A 22,804-nucleotide genomic window follows, 5' to 3' on the forward strand; every position below is an offset into this window, starting at 1 on the left:
AGGACCATGGGCCCTAAGGCGCTCACCTGAGGAACGAAATAACTTTACTATTCTGAGAATCTGAGAAGGTGGAGATCAATAGCATGAAAGTCCTTTATGAAACATAAACATTTAATTTATGAACATATAATTTCAACAAGTTTCATTAAGTTTGAACTACAAAAGCGACAAAAAGAGTCACAATGTTTCACTATAGCCATATGAAGAAAAACTGCCCTCTCTCCTGGGGGACTTGTTTTAGCAACCGAAACCATTTTCAGAATTACCATTGCAATGATATTTTGAATTGAAACAACAATAAAAATTGTTAAACACACAAATTTGTGATAATCACATAAACTCTACTGTATGACTGCATGTGCATTTTTCAATAAACTGGCTGAAACAGTTATCGATATATATCAATGGTGTCGGTCTGAAATCAAAGGCCTTTGCTGTGTGTCTAGTTTGGGGCCAATTTCTAGTGAGTTTAAGCTATAAGCCTTTTACACAATCACCACATTGACATTTCAGAACGCATCAATAAATACTATTGAGCCACAACAAAGCAAGCACAATTGATAGAGTAATAATAAGTACATTTGACAGAGGAGAGGATATGAAAATGAAATTACAAATCAGATTAAAATTACACGTGCTGTTTTCTGGGTTTAAAACTATGCGACTTTCTAAAAAAATAAAATAATATATAGTAATGGAAATAATATATTTGAGTAATGCAATATAATTAGAAGCTGTTGGTCATTTTTATGAATCCATCACCACTATCATCATCATCATCATCATCATCGTCGTCGTCATAATTGTGAACCATCATCCTCATCAACATGGTGGCATTGTTTTTCAAAAAATTTCGAACTTAGACGAGCTATCATAAAAAAAATGGTTTGACCACGTTTCACAAAGATCGGACTATACATGTGATTTCTAGAGTGTTAACAACGTTTTACTATAGCCATATAAGGAAAACTGCCCTCACGGGGGAACGGTGGCCATATTTTTCAACGAATCAGAACCATGTTCGAACTCAGCCCAGCTATCATAAGAACTAAATCATGAAGATTGGACCATAAATGCTACTTCAATAGAGTCAACCATTTGTTACTATAACCATATAAGGAAACCTACACTGCCACCGGACGTTTTTAAACGGAACGAAGCCAGTTTCGTATACAGCTGCGGTATCATTATAGCACATTTTCTGACCAAGTTTCATGACGAATGGACTATAAATGTAACTTCAATATTGTTAGCATGCTATAACTTTAATTTGACCTGGTGATTTAGTTTTTGACCTCATGTGACCCATTTCGATCATTCTGAGATAGTGTATGTGTTTAATTGGTATTGAGGTACTATTGAAGATAGATAGTACCAACATACGGTTTATTGAAAATACTAATCGCACAGTACCAATAAAGGATTAACCGTGAAGTTTTAATTCATGTGAGGAACATATTTTCTGCATTATTTAGTCTCAAAATACTTTCAGAGGGTGTAACCACGTGATTATCAAGATGGCGACGTCTATGCCGAGGCAAAGACCTATGTTATCTATAGGTCTTTGGCCGAGGCAGGTATTTTTTATACCCTATATTACTTGTATTTTTTTTTAAATCCCGCTCACTTTCCAGCCATATTAGCAAGAAAGTAACTGGCGTTTATTTCATAGTAATATTCGCTCTATATCTCGACTTCACTCGCTGCGAAATTTCTTAGCGGGATGACCTAATGAGGCCTCACTAAGAAAATGTGCGGGGAGTAAAGTCGAGCTATAAAGCGTCGCCATCTTGACTATCACGTCATTACCCCCTCTGACTTTGTAGTTTAATAATGAAAACTAGAGCTTTGTCACAGACGTGACGAATACCCCCACGTGCCGCATTGACACATAACATTTTGCATGTCGTCTTCACAAAAAACAGCGGACACCATGCTCAATTTTTAAAACGCACCAAGTGACCTCTTGACCTAGTTTTTGACCCAGAAAGGCCCATGTTCTAACTTGGCCTTAGGATCGGATGTAAAATACTTGAATTAGAGAGCGGACACCATGCTGAATGTTAAAAAACGCACTAAGTGACCCCGTGACCTAGTTTTAGGCCCGGAATAGCCCATGTTCAAACTTGTCCTAGAGATCATTTAGACAAAACTTGTGACCAAGTTTGGTGAGGATTGGATGAAAACTGCATGACTTAGAGAGCGGACATGGTGAGGTTTAAAATGCACTAAGATACCCCGTGACCTAGTTTTTGACCCGGCATGACCCATATTCAAACTTGAACTAGACACCATCTAGATACAACTTCTAACCAAGTTTGGTGAAGATTGGATGAAAACTACTTGAATTAGAGAGCGGACAACTTTGTGATGTTTAAAACACCCTAAGTGACCCCGTGACCTAGTTTTTTGACCCGGCATGACCCATTTTCAAACTTGCCCTAGACATTATCAAGATACAACTTCTGACCAATTTTGGTGAAGATTGATTAAAAACTACTTGAATTAGAGAGCGGACAACATGGTGAGGTTTAAAACACACTAAGTGACCCCGTGACCTAGTTTTTGATCCGGCATGGCCCATGTTCGAACTTGACCTACACATCATCTAGTTAGAACTTCTGACCAAGTGTGGTGAAGATCGGATTTGAACTACTTGAAATAGAGAGCGGACACCATGCTCAATGTGTAAAACGTACTAAGTGACCCCGTGATCAGTTTTTGACCCGGCAAGGCCCATGTTCAAACTTGGCCTTAAGATCATCTAGATACAACTTCTGACCAAGTTTGGTGAAGATCGGATGAAAACTACTTGAATTAGAGAGCGGACAACATGCTGAATGTTTAAAACTCACTTAGTAACCCCGTGACCTAGTTTTTGACACGGCAAGGCCCATGTTCGAACTTGGCCTTAATATCATCTAGATACAACTTCTGACCAAGTTTTGTGAAGATCGGATGAAAACTACTTGAATTAGAGAGCGGACAACATGCTGAATGTTCAAAACGCACTAAGTGACCCCGTGACCTAGTTTTTGACCCGACAAGGCCCATGTTCGAACTTGGCCTAGACATCATGTAGATACAACTTCTGACCAAGTTTGGTGAAGATCGGATGAAAACAACTTGAAATAGAGAGCGGACACTTAATACGGACCGACCGACAGACCGACAGACAAGCTCACTCCTATATACCCCCCTTAACTTCGTTTGTGGGTGTATAATTATATGATGTGCACAACTCTCTTGTCAGTACATGTATTTGTTTGAGTTTTTGCCCTTCACTTAATTTGTGTCCAGTCCTGTTTGTCTACTTGTGCAGAGCATAATTCAGGAAGTATTAAAATAATTCAAATGGAATTTCATACAAGGGCTGTTTGTAAAACATGCATGCCCCCCATATGGGCTGTCCGTTGTAGTGGCAGCCATTGTGTGAATACGATTTTTGTCACTGTGACCTTGACCTTTGACCTAGTGACCTGAAAATCAATAGGGGTCATCTGCGGGTCACGATCAATTTACCTATGAAGTGTCATGATCCTAGGCAAAAGCGTTCTTGAGTTATCATCCGAAAATCATTTTACTATTTCGGGTCACCGTGACCTTGACCTTTGACCTTGTGACCTCAAAATCAATAGGGGTCATCTGCAAGTCATGATCAATCTACCTATGAAGTTTCATGATCCTAGGCGTATGTGTTCTTGAGTTATCATCCGAAAACCATTTTACTATTTCGGGCCACCATGACCTTGACCTTTGACCTAGTGACCTCAAAATCAATAGGGGTCATTTGCGAGTCATGATTAATCTACCCATGAAGTATCATGATCCTATGCGTATGCGTTCTTGAGTTATCATCCGGAAACCATTTAACTATTTCCGGTCACCGTGACCTTGACCTTTGACCTAGTGACCTCAAAATCAATAGGGGTCATCTGCAAGTCATGATCAATCTACCCATGAAGTTTCATGATCCTAGGCGTATGCGTTCTTGAGTTATAATTCAAAAACCATTTTACTATTTCTGGTCACCGTGACCTTGACCTTTGACCTAGTGACCTCAAAATCAATATGGGTCATCTGCGAGTCATGATCAATGTACCTATGAAGTTTCATGATCCTAGGCCCAAGCGTTCTTGAGTTATCGTCTGACAACCACCTGGTGGACGGACCGTTCGACCGACCCACAGACCGACCGACATGAGCAAAGCAATATACCCCCTCTTCTTTGAAGGGGGGCTTACTAATGATACATCGATAGTGCAGTAAAATGACTATAACTCTCTGTTCATGATCTACAGATGTATTGCCTTTAAACACATTTACTTTTGCAGATCATAACTACCGTAGTGTTGAAAGTTTCAACATAAAAGTGTGCACATTGATAAGACTTGAAGAGTAAATGCAGAATAGAGGAACCAAACCTCTATTTTCAGTAGATTTGGAGTTATTGCCCTTTGCGCATTGTGTTATTGTACCCATAACTGTTTTTTTTTCAGTATTCACAAAGTTATTGCTATTCATTTATGTTTCATGTCTGAATTTTTACCTTCAATTAACAGTTGCCTGTTTGCGGCTTGTCATGTAATGAGCAACAAATCGTCCTTGATTAGTTCAAGTATTATTCATGTTATTTATACCCAACTAACTAAAGGAAGTGAAAATGCTGTTTAAATCACAAGACTTCGGCATGAAGCTTCAAGAATTAGTCTCGTCTGGACAAATATGACTATGCGCCGTTTTTCAGCAAGACTGCTATACTTGAAGATGTGTTGAGTCTGTTTGATTAAGATGTCTTAAATGTGCTTTCATACGCAGCAAATACTGGTTGTTTGTTATTGACCAGAGCAGGTATACTTATTCATAAGCACAGTGTCCCATCAATTGTAAGTTTACCTAATCACAAGGTGCTCGCACAGTGACCCATCAATTGTAGGTTTACCTGATCACAAGGTGCTCGCACAGTGACCCATCAATTGTAAGTTTACCTGATCACGAGGTGCTCGCACAGTGTTCCATCAATTGTAAGTTTACCTGATCACCAGGTGCTCGCAAAGTGTTCCATCAATTGTAAGTTAACCTGATCACGAGGTGCTCGCACAGTGACCCATCAATTGTAAGTTTACCTGATCACAAGGTGCTCGCACAGTGTTCCATCAATTGTAAGTTTACCTGATCACAAGGTGCTCGCACAGTGTTCCATCAATTGTAAGTTTACCTGATCACAAGGGCTCGCACAGTGTCCCATCAATTGTAAGTTTACCTGATCATGAGGTGCTCGCACAGTGTCCCATCAATTGTAAGTTTACCTGATCACAAGGTGCTCGCACAGTGACCCTTCAATTGTAAGTTTACCTGATCACGAGGTGCTCGCACAGTGTCCCATCAATTGTAAGTTTACCTGATCACAAGGTGCTCGCACAGTGTCCCATCAATTGTAAGTTTACCTGATCACAAGGTGCTCGCACAGTGTCCCAGGAATTGTAAGTTTACCTGATCACAAGGTGCTCGCACAGTGTCCCATCAATTGTAAGTTTACCTGATCACGAGGTGCTCGCACAGTGTCCCATCAATTGTAAGTTTACCTGATCACGAGGTGCTCACACAGTGTCCCATCAATTGTAAGTTTACCTGATCACGAGGTGCTCGCACAGAGTCCCATCAATTGTAAGTTTACCTGATCACGAGGTGCTCACACAGTGACCCATCAATTGTAAGTTTACCTGATCACGAGGTGCTCGCACAGAGTCCCATCAATTGTAAGTTTACCTGATCACGAGATGCTCGCACAGTGTCCCATCAATTGTAAGTTTACCTGATCACGAGGTGCTCGCACAGTGTCCCATCAATTGTAAGTTTACCTGATCACGAGGTGCTCAAGGTGAACTATTGTGATCATCCTATGGCCGGCGTCTTGCCGTGTGGCGTTGCACCCAAAAACTAGATATCCAAGTCAAATCTTTGAAAAACCTAGTTACTGCTCTAAAGGCCAGGATTTAGACTCAATCGTGATGAAACTTAGGCAAGAATGTTCATCTAGTGTATATAGCACAGGTTCGTATCTCGGTCATATGCGTTTAAAACAAGGTAACGTGGTCAAATATTGTTACCACTCATATTTAATGAAACTGTATGAAGAATGTTTATGTTGAAAATATTTGGACTGAATATAAATCTGGATCAGATCCGTCATACATCTAGGTAACCAGGTCCTTGAAAAAAAAATTATCACTATTGAGGCCATATTTATGTCTCAGTTTTACTAAAACTTATTCAAAATGTTTATTTTCTCACAATCTAGGCAGAGTTATAATTTGAGTCAAGTGTGATTAACTAGGTCACCAGGTCAAATCTTTAAAACGAACTGTTATCACTGAACAGTCTTGCTAAAACTTGGTAAAGATATTTATCTAGGACAAGCTTCAATCTGGGTCAGGTGCGAAAAATAGATAACCAGATGGATTCTTAAAAAAACCTTGTTACCACTTTAGATGTCACATTTATGGCTAAATCTTGATAAAACTTGGTCAGAATCTTTATTTTGACAATATCTATGCTTTCAATCTGGGTCGAGTGTGGCTAGAGACTAGGTCACTAGGTCATATCTTAGAAATAACTTGTTGCGACTCTTTGGCATCCACATTTATGACCCAAGCTTGATGAATCGCGGTCATAATGCTTATCTTTACACTATGTAGGAACATGCCAGAAATTTTCGGGTCCAAATCGGGACAGTCCATTAAAAATGTCGGGACATTTGACCAAAAAGCAGGACACCTAAAATGATCAATCATGCCACCTTTACTGTAGTCAGTAATCAGCTAATTATTAACAAAACCTCATAATTTCTGGCAAATATTGATGATAAATGTGTTTAGAATTGCATGAACACAGACGTTCTCCATTTTCCGGAAGTAAACAAGCGCTCGATTTGTTTGACATATAACACACTGAATACCGCGTAATAAAAGTGTCTTTGGACTTGCTTTGGGCCATGAAATACAAAAGTAATCTGCTTAATGCACTACGATGCATCTATCCCTAGCAACGACCCTTATCATTAAAATACGCTGGTGTGAATGCCCGATAAAATCAATAATGTGCCAATATATCACTGATAATGTGTCAAAAACAACACTGAATCACTCGACTAGTAGATATGGTTTATTAATAGGGGGCAATAAAGGGATTAGCGATGGTAATTAAAGCCAGACGGAGCTTGAATAGGGAATTTTATTGTGAACTTAAAGAGCGTATATCGTTTTGTTCGAATGTCGGGACAAATAGTGTTACATCGGGACACCGGAACAAACACCCCAAAAGCAGGACTGTCCCGCCAAGATCGGAAATCTGGCATGTATGGTAGGCAGAGTGTATATATGGCCCACGTGTGTCCAAAACTAGATAACCAGTTCAATCAAAGGAAAACCTTCTTAACATTATATAGGCCACATGTATGCCTCATTTTGATCCAAATTCGCCAGAATATTTATCTTCATAAAACAAAGTACATGTTTGAATCTGAATCAAGTGGGTCAACAACTAGATCACCAGATCTCTTCTTCCACAATTGTTGTCCGTAACGTGAGGGGAGCCCTTAAGGGTCAGCTTGTTTAGAAAGGTGTGCTTTTCATGTGCACACTTTAATGTAATATTTTGTATGGTTAAAACAGATTTATAACTGCACAGTCTTCTGTAGAGCAATGTTTTTTATAAATAAATTATTAACTTATTTGAATTGTATTATTTCATAAATAAAAGAAATACATAACTCCATAGTGAAAAATGTAAGCTTTATTTTTTTTTTAAATACTACACAATTCACAGATGATAAAAATAATCATTGATAGCAACTCACTATCTTAAGCAAGTCATGGGGAATTTCTAAGTGCTTTAAGAATCCATACTTTTTGTGGGAAAAACACAGTTGCATTCATCAGCCTTTAACATAACAATGAATCAGAGTTTAGATATATCATAGAACATTATAAAAGTGGCAAGATTCAATGCAGTTGACAAAATCAAAATTAACCATAGTTTAAAATGTAACATTTTATTGATTGTATGTGACATAAACGACATATATATGAGAACCAAACCAATAATGTATGCGAATAAGTAAAAGAATAAATAAATTATAAGTGCAGACTAATACATAAGAGAGAAAACACAAATAATTCACCAATCATAAAAACACCCTGCTTATGGTAGAAAGCACAATAGTCATCAATGTAACATGCAAATAACAAGGATGCAACAGGCTAACTGGTTAAACTACTGAACAATCGATTAACCGATTACATTTTCTAGAGAAGGCTAACCAAAACCTTGTTGGTGCCTTTTTAATTGAATGAATAATAATACTATAAATTAAGCTGTCTCCCACATAAAACAAAATTAAATGCTGATGACGGGAATCAATAGCGCGTCACCACTAAACAGGGTAATACACCAACAAATAAGTACCTTTGATGCTACAGACAAGGATATAGTTTAATGATGTGCACACTTGGTTTGTTAATCTTGCGAAAAGTTTATTTGGAATCAGAGGGCTATAAAGTATGTTGTAGACGTAATAGATATGTTTATCTATATTGAAATTATAAAAAGGTGCAAGTCTGGGTCGTCTTATTAGATGGTTTGTTTGCCATCTTAAAAGACTAATTATTTGACAAATTAAAAAGTTAAACACATCAATTGTTTCAAGAGTATCATTCTTTTTTGCATTATTAATGCTTAAGTCGTATCAAAATTGTAACTAATTAACATCATCAACAAAAGCATATTATTACAAAAATGTAATTACATTACAGCACTCATATAAGGATATAATAAAGTTTTTTTTATTTAATGTCACATTCAATAAGTTAATTTAAGTTTAAGTAACTTTTTACATCCCAACAAAATAAATATCACACATAATGCATTTTAAATATTGTTTATGTTAGCATCGGTATTAACAAATGCAACATTTACTTGCATCCTTGTAACCTGCTTATATTTGTATGTTGCAATTGAATAACATTAGAAAGTGTCCATTTATAGCGCCGAGTGAAATGAAGAGTAAACAAATTGGCTGTGAAATGAAATAATTAAAACATTTAAAAGAAATGAATAATATAAAGCTCCTCTTTGAATGATCGGGTATATAATTGCAACATTACTCCTTAATAATACCACAGACAGATGAAGGCTTTTGTATCATTCATGACATTTAATATAAAAAAACACACAAAGTATCCATGTCATGGTATCATGTAGCAAATGTACTGATGTGTTATGAACACGAACAGATTGGTGGAATTGTTACATTTAATTCATCGTGTTATCATTCAAGATAATGTTCTTTCAAAATTTGTTTTTATTTATAATGAATTAAACAGCCTTTTTACAATCACAAATTTTCAACAAAATATATAAAAACTGAAAATGCTTCAGGTTTTGTATTCATATATAAAACATAGCACCGAAATCGCTCTGTAATTAAGTCCAAAATGTTTTACCGGTATAAACACTATTCACTTGATGTTGACCCAAAGATAATAATATTACTGTAGTGCAAACTTCATCTTTCTCTCTCCATGGGATAGTTTACATGCTAGTATTCTACACAACAGGTATCCATTGGAATTATCGAAAACAAATCAACAAAGCAACATAATAAACATAATAAACTGATTATAAAACCTAAACCACAAACCTCAATGACGCTAAATGTACAGAAGATGATCACCAAATGTTCAGGATTTAGTGAGCACTTCATTCCCCTAATCACGGAGCATATTTATCTTATCTAGAGTCCGTGCCCTTATCAATTCAAAAAAGCTGAAGTGACAAATTGGACTATTCAAAATATAATATCCATCAACCTTTCCATTGCAGTAGCAACCCTTAATCAAACCATTATGATGCACATCAAAAACCTACACAAATTAAATACACAATAAATCAAGAGTTTTCATTACAACAAATGGGTGCATGACCTTGTTTAATACCATTGTCATGGGAGTACGTATGAAAGCTTGAATAAATAAAGCTTCATACATGTAGATCTATAGTGATCTACATCGCAAAAGAAGGTTGTAGCTTGAATAAATACCATTACAACTATTGTACAAAATGCCATTAACAAATATATCAATGATTTTAATTAAATGCAAAATGTATAAAACATGCAATAATAATTTACCTATATCAGAGACAATTATGCAAATTTAGTATTTGAGCAAAACAAGCAATGTAAAATGTATTGACTGTGTATGTATCACTTGTTCTATTCAGCTATAAATATGTCTGTAGGACATTGATGCCCCCATATTTGTCTGAAACATCAAATTATTAAAGAAACAAGATGCGTTTGTGAAACACAATGTCCCCCTATATGACGTTTGACCTTAAAGGATGACCTTGACCTTGTGAAGGATAACCTTGACCTTTCACCACTCAAAATGTGCAGCTCCATGAAATACACATGCATGCCAAATATCAAGTTGCTATCTTCAATATTGCAAAATTATTCATAAAATAAGCGATTTGGGCCACATATATTTGACCTCTGACCTTGAAGGATGACCTTGACATTGACCTTTCGCCACTTAAAATGTGCAGCTCCATGAGATGCACATGCACGCCAAATATCAAGTTGCTATCTTCAATATTGCAAAAGTATTTATAAAATAAGTGATTTGGGCCACATATATTTGACCTCTGACCTTGAAGGATGACCTTAACCTTGACCTTTCACCACTCAAAATGTGCAGCTCCATGAGATACACATGCATGCCAAATATCAAGTTGCTATATTCAATATAGCAAAAGTTATTGCAAAATGTTAAAGTTGGCGCAAACAGACCAACCAACAGACCAACAGACCAACCAACAGACAGGGCAAAAACAATATGTCCCCCACTACTATAGTGGGGGACATAAAAAGTGAGCATACATATCAAGGTAAGCAAATTCCCAAGAACATAAACAATGGAAATGTTATCTTAAAAATGGGGCAATAACTCCTGTTGAGTCAAAAATATATTTACCTGCTGGTTAATGTGTTTGTACAGTTTCAGAACTGTATAACATTACATTACTGTTTTAAGTTAAGGGCGTCACAAATAACAAACAAGAGTTCCGCGGTCGGAGATGACCGCATTGAAGCCGGATTTTTGATTTAAATGACAGGAAAGTACCTTTCGTGTTTTTGTCAATGCAATACTTAAATTACTGAAATATTGTTCAAAGGTCAAAATGAAATGTAAGTACTTTTCAAGGCATGAGCAAACCTTGTGTTATGTTTTGAATGCATGCATATACATGAACAACAATAACATTTAAGGTCACAAATATGAACTTGAATTGACAATTAGGAAAGTTTGATCTCAATTTTTTTATTAGCAAATTAGTAACATATTGTTTGAAGTTTCCATCAATTTCATTATCAAATGTAAGAAAATAAACTTTTATAACAATTTTAACATTTTAACATTGAAGGTCACAGTGACCTTGACCTTCAAATGAATGACATTGAAATGAGCAGTGGTGATCTTCTAGTACTGGCCAACCTTTATGTCAAGTTTGAAGACTCTAGGTACAAGCATACCAAAGTTATAACATGGAATAAGAACTTTAATATTTTTACCTACCAAAGTTATAAGAACTTTAACATTTTTACATTCAAGGTCACAGTGACCTTGACCTTAGAATGAATGACCTTGAAATGACCAGTGGTCATCTAAGTGTGCTTGCAAACCTTCATGTCAAGTTTGAAGACTCTATGTCCAAGCATACCAAAGTTATAACAATTTTAACATTTTAACATTTAAGGTCACAGTGACCTTGACCTTCAAATGAATGACATTGAAATGACCAGTGGTCATCTTCTAGTACTGGCCAATCTTTATTTCAAGTTTGAAGACTCTAGGTACAAGCATACCAAAGTTATAACATGAAATAAGAACTTTAACATTTTTACATTCAAGGTCACAGTGACCTTGACCTTCAAATGAATGACCTTGAAATGTCCAGTGGTTACTTACTAGTTCTGGCCAACCTTCATGTCAAGTTTCAAGACTCTAGGTCCAAGCATACCAAAGTTATAACAACTTTAACATTTTTACATTCAAGGTCACAGTGACCTTGACCTTCAAATGAATGACCTTGAAATGTCCAGTGGTTACTTACTAGTTCTGGCCAACCTTCATGTCAAGTTTCAAGACTCTAGGTCCAAGCATACCAAAGTTATAACAACTTTAACATTTTTATATTGAAGGTCACAGTGACCTTCACCTTCAAATGAATGACCTTGAAATGACCAGTGGTCATCTGTTAATCCTGGCCAACCTTCATGTCAAGTTTGAAGACTCTAGGTCCAAGCATACCAAAGTTATACCATGAAATAAGAACTTTAACATTTTTACATTCAAGGTCACAGTGACCTTGACCTTCAAATGAATGACCTTGAAATGACCAGTGGTTACTAACTAGTTATGGCCAACCTTCATGTCAAGTTTCAAGACTCTAGGTCCAAGCATACCAAAGTTATAACAACTTTAACATTTTTTATATTGAAGGTCACAGTGACCTTGACCTTCAAATGAATGACCTTGAAATGACCAGTGGTCATCTGTTAATCCTGGCCAACCTTCATGTCAAGTTTGAAGACTCTAGGTCCAAGCATACGAAAGTTATACCATGAAATAAGAACTTTAACATTTTCGAGCACGCCGCCACCCCGCCCGCCCGCCCGCCCGCCCGCCCGCCCGACAACATCAATCTATAAGCCGAGATTTTTTCGAAAAAAATCCGGCTAAAAAGTGCAAAAAAGCGGCCACAACTCTGTTTATATAGAATTCTGCAAACAAACATATAGAGGTGTGCAAGTTTACAAAATGTAAGTGAAATATCAGCCCTCTAGCAGAAATACGTTTTGAGTTATGCGGAAAACAAGTAAACAAAATTATTTTCATATAGGGGATCAATCCTTCAGTAGGAGTGAAAACCCTGTGAACCACAATATCAAGGTGTGCACATATTCTGGCTCATATGTTTGTTAAGTTCCAGCAAAGAAGCAGCAATAGTTATTTATGTACAAACAATTAAGTTAAAAAATGTATTTTTCGCTACAAAAAGTAGGCCTTAACTCCAGTTATGTAGAAAATATTAAATATAGAGGTGCGCAAGTTCACAGACTGGTTGATATGTTCGCAAAGTTTCATCCCTCTAGCACCAATATTGTTTGTTTCAGTGCGACACAAAAAGTGAAATGGATGAATGGATAAGGGAGAATCTGTATGCCAATCTACTCTTATAAAGTGAGGTCATAAAAAGTATGTATGCTGCACTCAAAGTGATTTCATATCAGGTTTTCTACTGCGTAATTGAATATGAACAAAGTGCAAAGAAAGTACTAAAAGTATATGTTTGAAGTCAAAGAACAGACTTTTGTGATTGCAATGTTTACTGTAAATGGCAGAGCAACAGACGTAGAATTTCATCCTTCAAACAATAACCTGGGGTAACAACTTGTACACATTCTGGAAATGAGATCAGATATTTGGTTGGCCAGCATTTTTGCACAGAACAACATCCAAAAGAAGATACTTCAATAATAAAATAGCTTTACATGACTCACTACTTTGCGTAAACAACATCATAACAATATAATAAGAGAACAAGAGGGCCTGAAAGGCCCATAGACGCTCACCTGAGATAACAAGATATTATTTGGACAAATCGTCTGACCAAGTTTCATGAAGATCGGAAAATAAATGTGGCCTTTGGAGTATTAACAAGGTTTTACTATAGCCATATAAGGAAAAATGCCCCGCAGTTGACTGAATGACCGAGCGCGCCAATTGAGTTGAAAGTCTGAGGCTGAAATGGGTTTTCTATTTCAAAAGGATGCATTTCATTTATTATCAGACATAATTTACAAAACCTATATTTTTCTTATATTTCAATGATTGTAAGTTATGATGGTAGTTTTAAAATTGTGATTTTGTGTTGTTTTTTTTACCTGAAAATGTGTATTAAGTAATAAAGCTTGTAAAAGAACAAGTAATGTTCAATAACCTTTAGTTTTAGTACATTTTAAAGCAATTTAATATTGAATCAATTTAAATTTTGTTAATTTTTTTTGTTTAAAACAAAAATAATCACTTAAAATCTAACTATTAGCAGAGATTTCAAAATCTGACTTGAATAACAGCCTTATATGTATTGCCATTGTCAGCATTTCAATTTCCAGCAAATGTTACCTCTTCCTATTTTCTCATTCTTCAGTGTTGTTTTCATGGGCCATGTTTTACTATAAACAACTGTGGTAGTGCGGTCTCGTTCGCTTACACAAGTGAACCGGTCATGGGACGGTTACGAGTTATGTAACTTTGTGAGCACTTCTGTAATACGGAAATATTTATCGAGTCTAATTAAAGAACGATTATTTCTAACACACATGCTGGTTGTAATTCAATAAACTAAAGGCGTCCAGTCAGATATGCCTGAATACACTCAAAGAATTAATCTATAAGTGAAAACCAAAGCAGCTTTAACGAAAAATAACTAACTTTAGTCTAAAGAATCTATGCATTGTTAAAAATGAACAAATACAGCAAATACCTTAATGAATGTAAAAAGAAGTTTACAATCTGTCAAAAACTGACATAAATATTAGTTACTGTTAGTCTAGAAGTTGCATAAAAAATTTAGTTTATAAAATAAGTCTAACTTAATCTAAAGAACACAATTTATGGAGAGTGGAAAACTCCAGTGACTCAAATGTAAAAAATAAGAAGAATTTACAAGTTATTTCAATCAAGAGCCTTTCTAATTTAAAAAATGCCAAATAACAAGGTTGCCATGGAAACAGTTTCATAGCACAGTAGTCTGCTAAATACACCAAAACACAGTAGGTTAACTTGGCTTATCATTAAAGATCATAGATAAGGCTCTACAGTGCATTAGTACACGTACAGTTATTTTATGACATAGGTTTATTAAATTGCATGCAAACTACTGTCTTTATGTACACCACATTTTATGAAAGAAGTCCCAGGTTTATACAAGGAAGTTAACTATTAGTTAACTATTACAAAGTATGTTCAGGTTATCTTTCTTTAACATTATGGCTTATCAAAACTAGACTGTTCACATGTTTTCACTATATACATATAGAGAAAACTGCCCCACCCCCTGGCGGCCATGTTTTTTTTTACCCATCCAAACCATTTTCGAACTCAACCGTCATATCCAGAAAACACATGTTCTGACCATAGTTCATGAAGATTGGACCAAAATTGTGACTGATAGAGTGTTCACATGTTTTCACTATATACATATAGAGAAAACTGCCCCACCCCCTGGCGGCCATGTTTTTTTTTACCCATCCAAACCATTTTCGAACTCAACCGTCATATCCAGAAAACACATGTTCTGACCATAGTTCATGAAGATTGGACCAAAATTGTGACTGATAGAGTGTTCACATGTTTTCACTATATACATATAGAGAAAACTGCCTCGCCCCCTGGTGGCCATGTTTTTACGCCGATCTGGACCATTTTCAAACTCATCTGAGATATCAATGAAACCAATGTTTTGACCAAGTTTCATGATGATTGGGTAAAAATTGTGACTTCTAGAGTGTTCACAAGGTTCATAAATAGCCATATAAGGAATACTGCGCCGCCCCCTGGCAGCCATGTTTTTCAATGGACCGGAACCATTTTTGAACTCAATCAACATATCATTTAGACAAACATTTTGACAAAGTTACATGAAGATTGGGCATCAAATGTGATTTACAGTGTTCACAAGGTTTTACTTTTTTTTTGACCTAGTGACCTAGTTTTTGATCCAGTATGACCCAGTTTCGAACTCAGTCGAGGAATCAATGGGACAAATGTTCTGACCAAGTTTCATGAAGATCCGACAATAAATGTGGCCTCTAGAGTGTTCACAAGTCAAATTATTGACAACGCACGACAGACGAAGGACGACGGACAAAAGGCGATCACAAAAGCTCACCATGAGCACATTGTGCTCAGGTGAGCTAAAAAAATGGCCTTAAGTCCTACGTAACTCACCTGAGAACCGAAGGAACTAAAATGTTCTCAGCCGATATGGTTTATAATACATATGGCTTCTAACCTTTATTTGTATTCCAACCCATTTTTAACTAGACTGAGATGTAATAAATACAATTGTATTGATTAAGCGTTATGCTCTTATGGGAAAAACATGTTAATTCCTAAGTGTTTGCAAAGTTTCACTACAGCCATATAAAGAACACTCAGCCCACCACTTGCAGCCATATATTTACAAAGATGGAAAACCTTTTCAAGCTTACACACGATATCATAAGAACAAATGTTCTGAACAAATTTCGTGAAGAATGGACACACAATTTGACATCTAGAGTGTTCACAAGGTTTCACTAAAGCCACATAAGAGAAACTATCCCACCAAAAGGCAGCCGTGTTTTTCAAAAGCTGGCAACCATTCCCAAACTCTGCCCAAAAATCATTAGAATAAAGGTTATTGGTAAATTTCAAGAGGATTGGAAAAACATGTGTCGTCTTGAGTATCCACTGGGATCTATTTTACCTTTATAGGGAAACCATGTTTTTAACAGACCGACCTGACAGAGATATCATTAATTGCAAATTAGTCTTATGAGCAAGTTTCATGTGACTTCTGAAGTATTCACAAAGTGCTTAGGAAAATAGCCCATCCCCTTGTGGCCAACAGACAAGAACATTTTTCTAAGTCAGCCTAGGTATCATTACAAGAAATGATTGAAGGGAGTTATATAAATATGACTTCTAGTGTTCACAACCTTTTTTCTTTATTTTACCCAGTGACCTTGTTTTTTACCCAACGTGATCCAGGTTCTATTCATTCTCAGATATTATTGGGACAAATGTTCTGACCAATCTTCATAAATTGAAAGTTCACAAGATAAATGTTTACAACACACGATGATGACGGAAAAAAGTAATCACAAAAGTTTATGATGAGCATATTGTGGTCAGATGAGCTAAACATTCTAACAATAAAAAAAATGAGAACATTACACCCTGACAATAATTCTTCATATAAATGTACCATCTTCAAAATGTTCTTTAATTTTGTTCCGATGGTCAGCAATACTGCGCATGAAATATGTTGTTAGCAAGAGGTATCAGATTGTTGCTGCTATGCAGCTTAATATAGATGACCTTGTTGCTAAGGGTTACCATGCAGGTATTGCCAAGACAACAGCAAACTGGTGTGGTCCGTTCAGGTGACAGGTTCCATGTTCAGTAATGTTAACCGTGTCTGAAATGGCAATGAGAACGTTATCAAATGAAGTGAACAACCACTGTGGTCAAACAAAGTGCTGTATAAAATTGATAATATAACATTTTTGCCAGCACTTCAACACGAAGTGTATTGTCATTAAAAGCTTTTATCTCAATCACAACAATTGTATGTGTAATTTTGATTAAAATCTGACAAAATTTAATCCCAATCCAAGTCATATAGAAATTTCATTAAAACACCCAGAGTATATCAGAAGAAAAGACAAAATCCTGCATATGACAAGCCAAAAATAGACGCACACCTAAAAATTCTAATTTTCAGGAAGAACATTTGACATACATTTGTTTATTAAACAGGCTATTTAATATTTTTAGACACATTTGGCTATTTAATATATCGTTATAGTGAATTCCACATTGGCTTGCATTCCCAATACCTTACAGTGCATAAATAGTGCTATCTTTCTCTACTCACCCCTGTCCCACCCAGATTCAACAATGGCTCATCGTCTGCCTCTATGGTGACGTCAGATGAAAATGCGTCTGCAAGCAACTCTTCGTCGCCAGGGTCAGCTGTTGACCTTCTGGTTGCTAAAACGACCGGGCGGAGTCGCAAACAGGAAGTGGGCAGGCTAGAAGTCGAGTCATGACGCTCCTGGACTAACTCCGTTTGCTGCTTTACAAAGTTGATAAACACCTAGGAAGAGATGAAGATTGAGGTATTAATGGAAATTGCAACATTAGAACTTTATGTATAGCCTGATATGAGAGCAATTATGGGGGAAAAGTGTCGGGGAAAATGCAGGAAAATTATTTCAGTTCAACGGAAGAAACAATGTTCACCTAAAATGAAAAAAAAACAATAATACAGCACTCTTTGCATATACAAAAATATTGACGGCTAGTATATTTTCAAAAAATAAGTTAAATCTGAATTCAATATTTATTATATAGATTTATATGTTTATTATAAACACCAAGTTAAGTTGTTTTGTTTGTTGTTGTGTTCATGTGCACGAGAACATAAGTAGCAGCACTTTAACAGTTATAAATAAAATATTGATGACAGTTACATATGAATATTGTCTTGTAAACTGAAGTGTGTGAGTTTCCTAGACTTAAGTTTGAAATCCACTGTGTGTTCAAATAATATATTTTTATAATTGTGTATTTTTTCTTCTTTGTGATTCAACCAACGTATCTAGATCAACAAACGCAAAAAGTAGAGAACATGAATTAATTTAACACGTATCTACATTCATGGCAAAAACTATTGATATGCCCCTTTAAATTGCAACACCATTCATAAATAGTCAAGTGTATATTGACTGACAACATGATACATAAATAGTCAAGTGTATATTGACTGACAACATGATACATAAATAGTCAAGTGTATATTGACTGACAACATGATACATAAATAGTCAAGTGTATATTGACTGACAACATGATACATAAATAGTCAAGTGTATATTGACTGACAACATGATACATACATTGTCAAGTGTATTTTGACAGACTGAATAATCCTCAATATTCAGATCCTTTTGAGCTTCTTCGAGTTTGGAGAACACATATGAGAGCGAGAGATCCTTCAACTCAAATTGGAGCAAGTTGTGATGACATTCTTTGATACCAGCCTCCGGAAAATTCTGCATAATGAACCGCCGGGCGACCCGCTGTGACCTTTCAAGGTCAGGGCCTTTAAGACGCAGAGTTAGCGTGTAGCCATCGCCAAACTTGTTCTTCAAGTGCTGTATACTGCCCAGACACTTGAATGTGCCATTCACCATGATGGCCAGTCTAGTACAGAGGGCCTCGCACTCCTCCATGCTGGAGAAAACAAAAACAAACGTTATAAAATTAAGTCTAATTTCCACAGAGACAACTAAAGCTTTGTCACAGACGTGACGTATACCCTCACATGCGGCATTGACACAGACTATTTTGCATGCTTTCTTCACAAAACAAGAGAATCAAATTTATGGCGATTTTTTAGAATTATAATGCCATTATCATTTATGGTCATTTCGACCTTTGAACTCTTGAATTCTTTCGCATGACATGCCGTCCAAATTTAAGGCCATTTTTTTACTTTTGAACTCAAAGTGTGACCTAGACCTCGGAGTTATCGACATAATTCTTTCGCATGACACATCGTCCAATGATTGTGAACAAATGTACCAGGAATTTTTAAAATCCCACAATAAATGACATAGTTATGGCCTGAACAAGATCATTTATGGCCATTTTTGACCTTTGAACTCACAGTGTGACCTTGACGTTGCAGATATCGACATTATTCTTTCGCCCGACACACCGTCCAATAATGGTGAACAAATGTGCCAAATGATTTTAAAATCTCACAATGAACAACATAGTTATGGCCCGGATAAGCTCATTTATGGCCATTTTTGACCTTTGAACTCAAAGTGTGACCTTGACCATGGAGTTATTGACGTAATTCTTTCTCGCGACATACCGTCCAATGCTGGTGAACAAATATGCCAAATGATTTTAAAATCTTCCAATGAATGACATAGTTATGGCCCGGACAAGTACATTTATGGCTATTTTTGACCTTTGAACTCAAAGTGTGACCTTTACCTTGGAGATATCGACGTAATTCTTTCGCGTGACACACCGTCTAATTAAAATCTCACTATGAACGACATAGTTATTGCCCAGACAAGCTCATTTATGGCCATTTTTAATCTTTGAACTCAAAGTGTGACCTTGACCTTCAAGATATTCGCGTAATTCTTTCGCGCGACACACCATCCCATCCATGATGGTGAACAAATTTGCCAAAGGATTTTAAAATCTCACAATAAATGATAAAGTTATGGCCCGGAGAAGAATTTGACCCTTGAACTCCAAGTGTGGCCTTGACCTTAGAGATATCAACATACTTTTTTCACGTGACACACCGTCCCATGATGGTGAACAAATGTACCAAGTTATATTTATAATCTAACGATAAATGACATAGTTATGGTCTGGACAAACTTTCGGTTTAAAACACACTAAGCGACCCCGTGACCTAGTTGTTGTCCCGACATGACCCATATTCAAACTTGACCGATAAATCATCAAGATACAACTTGTGACCAAGTTTGGTGAAGATCGGATGAAATTTCGGGACCGACCGACAGACCGACTGACCGACCGACAAAGTGACTCCTATATAGCCCCCATTACCAATGGCAATGAGGGTATAATAAAATGATAATTTGAGACTGGGGATAACAAACGTATTAAATGCGCCTCGTTCTGTAAAATATTGACTTAACCCTTAAAGCGCTGGAGCCGAATTTTAAAGGCCTTTGCAAACAGTTTGGATCCAGATGAGACGCCACAGAACGTGGCGTCTCATCTGGATCCAAACTGTTTGCTATTCTGATAGTATTCTTTGAAAAAAAATGAAGAAAATGCTTATTTTAGAAATTCAGCAGACGACATTTTAGCAGACGACAAAGGGTTAATACATGTGCATGAAGCATCATCCCAGATTAGAATTTACAGTCGGCCCAGCCTGATCAGGGATGACACGCTAATATGACAGGCTAATATGGAATGCCATTTTACGCATGTGCATTTAGTCAAATTTTACGAGAATGAGGCTAAAATATATAGTCTGTTTTCTACAAAGACAGTAAGATGATTATATAGTCTGTTTTCTACAAAGACAGTAAGATGATTATATAGTCTGTTTTCTACAAAGACAGTAAGATGATTATAAAGTCTGTTTTCTACAAAGACAGTAAGATGATTATATAGTCTGTTTTCTACAAAGACAGTAAGATGATTATTTTAGTCCCAATTAAGGGTTTGCAAAGCATCTATCCATAAATGTTATCCTTTCATGGAGACAATATTGTTATGTCAAAACTCGGACCTAACATAGAGCAGAATACAAAGAAAAATGTTTGCCAGGCTACTTAAGGAACCCTTAATAATTGGTACTTAAGGTAGTAGCAGACTTCTTGAATAGAATGATGTGGAATTCATTTGTATCGTATCTGTTCCCTTGATATATTAACAGTTATTGTTAAACCACAAATATAAACAAGAAACCATCGGAGACGGGTGATGCTCCCCAAAGGTTTTTTTGTCACAATATTGCACTATATATTCAGATAAAAGGAAAAGTCTTGAGGGGCATAACTTTGGACAAAATAATACGATGGATGGTTTAGCAACTTAAAAAATTTCAAAGGGCCATAACTCTCTAAATAAATCATCTAACCAGAACCCACAAATAGCATGCGCATCTCCTGAAGGTAGTTAAGCTTCCCATAAAGCTTCATTGAATTCCAGTCAGTTGTTGGGGAGAAATAGCCCGGATAAGAATTGCACTATATGTACAGTTTATAGAAAATTTCAAAGGGCCATTACTCTGTGAAAAATCATCTGACCATAACTGGCTGATAATATGCACATCTCCTGTTAGTAGTGAAGCTTCCCATAAAGTTTCATTGAATTCCCGTAATATTTTGCTGAGAAATAGCTCAAACTAAAATTGCACTATATGTACAATGGAAAATTTCAAAGGGCCATAACTCTGTGAAAAATTATCTGATGAGAACCGGCTGATAATATGCTCATCTCCTCTTGGCAGTGAAGCTTCCCATAAACTTTCATTGAATTCTGGTCATTAGTTGCTGAGATAAAGCCTGGACAAGAATTGCACTATATGTACAGTTAATGGAAAATTTCAAAGGGCCATCACTCTGTGAAAAATCATCTGACCAGAACTGGCTGATAATATGCACATGTCCTCTTGGTAGTGAAGCTTCCCATAAAGTTTCATAAAATTCCGGTCATTAGTTGCTGAGAAATAGCCCGGACAAGAATTGCACTATATGTACAGTTAATGGAAAATTTCAAAGGGCCATAATTCTGTGAAAAATCATCCGACCAGAACCGGCTTATAATATGCACATCTCCTTTAAGAAGTGAAGCTTCCCATAAAATTTAATTGAATTCCTGTCATTAGTTGCTGAGAAATAGCCCGGACAAGAATTGCACTATATGTACAGTTAATGGAAAATTTCGAAGGGCCATAACTCTGTGAAAAATCATCCGACCAGGACCGGCTGATAATATGCACATGTCCTCTTTGTAGTGAAGCTTCCCATAAAGTTTCATTGAATTCCGGTCATTAGTTGCTGGGAAATAGCCCGGACAAGAATTGCACTATATGTACAGTTAATGGACAATTTCGAAGGGTCATAACTCTGTGAAAAATCATCCGACCAGAACCTGCTGATAATATGCACATCTCCTCTTGGTAGTGAAGCTTCCCATAAAGTTTCATTGAATTCCGGTCATTAGTTGCCGAGAAATAGCCCGGACAAAAATTGTGCACGGATGGACAGACACACACACGCACGGACAGAGGAAGCGGCGACTATATGCTCCCCCCAAAATAAATTTTGGGGGAGCATTAAAAATTATATAATAACATTAATTACCCTGTGAAACCATTATTATTCGAGTGA

At 36.5% G+C, this 22,804-nt stretch overlaps 1 protein-coding gene and 1 long non-coding RNA gene across 5 annotated transcripts in view; both read right to left on the bottom strand.

Moving 5' to 3' along the window:
- Positions 1 to 7,779: 7,779 nt before the first annotated feature.
- Positions 7,780 to 12,710, bottom strand: LOC127850459 (uncharacterized). Its single transcript, XR_008035308.1, has 2 exons — positions 12,584 to 12,710; positions 7,780 to 12,282 (listed from the first exon to the last, which is right to left on the bottom strand). It is a non-coding gene; the product is annotated as an uncharacterized LOC127850459 (long non-coding RNA).
- Positions 12,711 to 15,167: 2,457 nt separating this feature from the next.
- LOC127850449 (ATP-binding cassette sub-family A member 2-like) overlaps positions 15,168 to 22,804 on the bottom strand; it is a 101,642-nt gene continuing 94,005 nt past the window's right edge. For all 4 annotated transcript variants that reach the window (XM_052383481.1, XM_052383479.1, XM_052383482.1 and 1 more), the window contains exons 46-48: positions 18,797 to 19,133; positions 17,773 to 17,994; positions 15,168 to 17,313 (exon numbers count right to left, since the gene is read on the bottom strand). In XM_052383481.1, coding sequence (XP_052239441.1) covers positions 17,275 to 17,313; positions 17,773 to 17,994; positions 18,797 to 19,133 — 598 coding nt within the window. In that variant the 3' untranslated portion in view covers positions 15,168 to 17,274. The remainder of the gene's footprint in view (positions 17,314 to 17,772; positions 17,995 to 18,796; positions 19,134 to 22,804) is intronic.

The sequence above is a fragment of the Dreissena polymorpha genome, chromosome 11 (genome assembly GCF_020536995.1).
Source record: "Dreissena polymorpha isolate Duluth1 chromosome 11, UMN_Dpol_1.0, whole genome shotgun sequence".
Classification (NCBI taxonomy): domain Eukaryota; kingdom Metazoa; phylum Mollusca; class Bivalvia; order Myida; family Dreissenidae; genus Dreissena; species Dreissena polymorpha.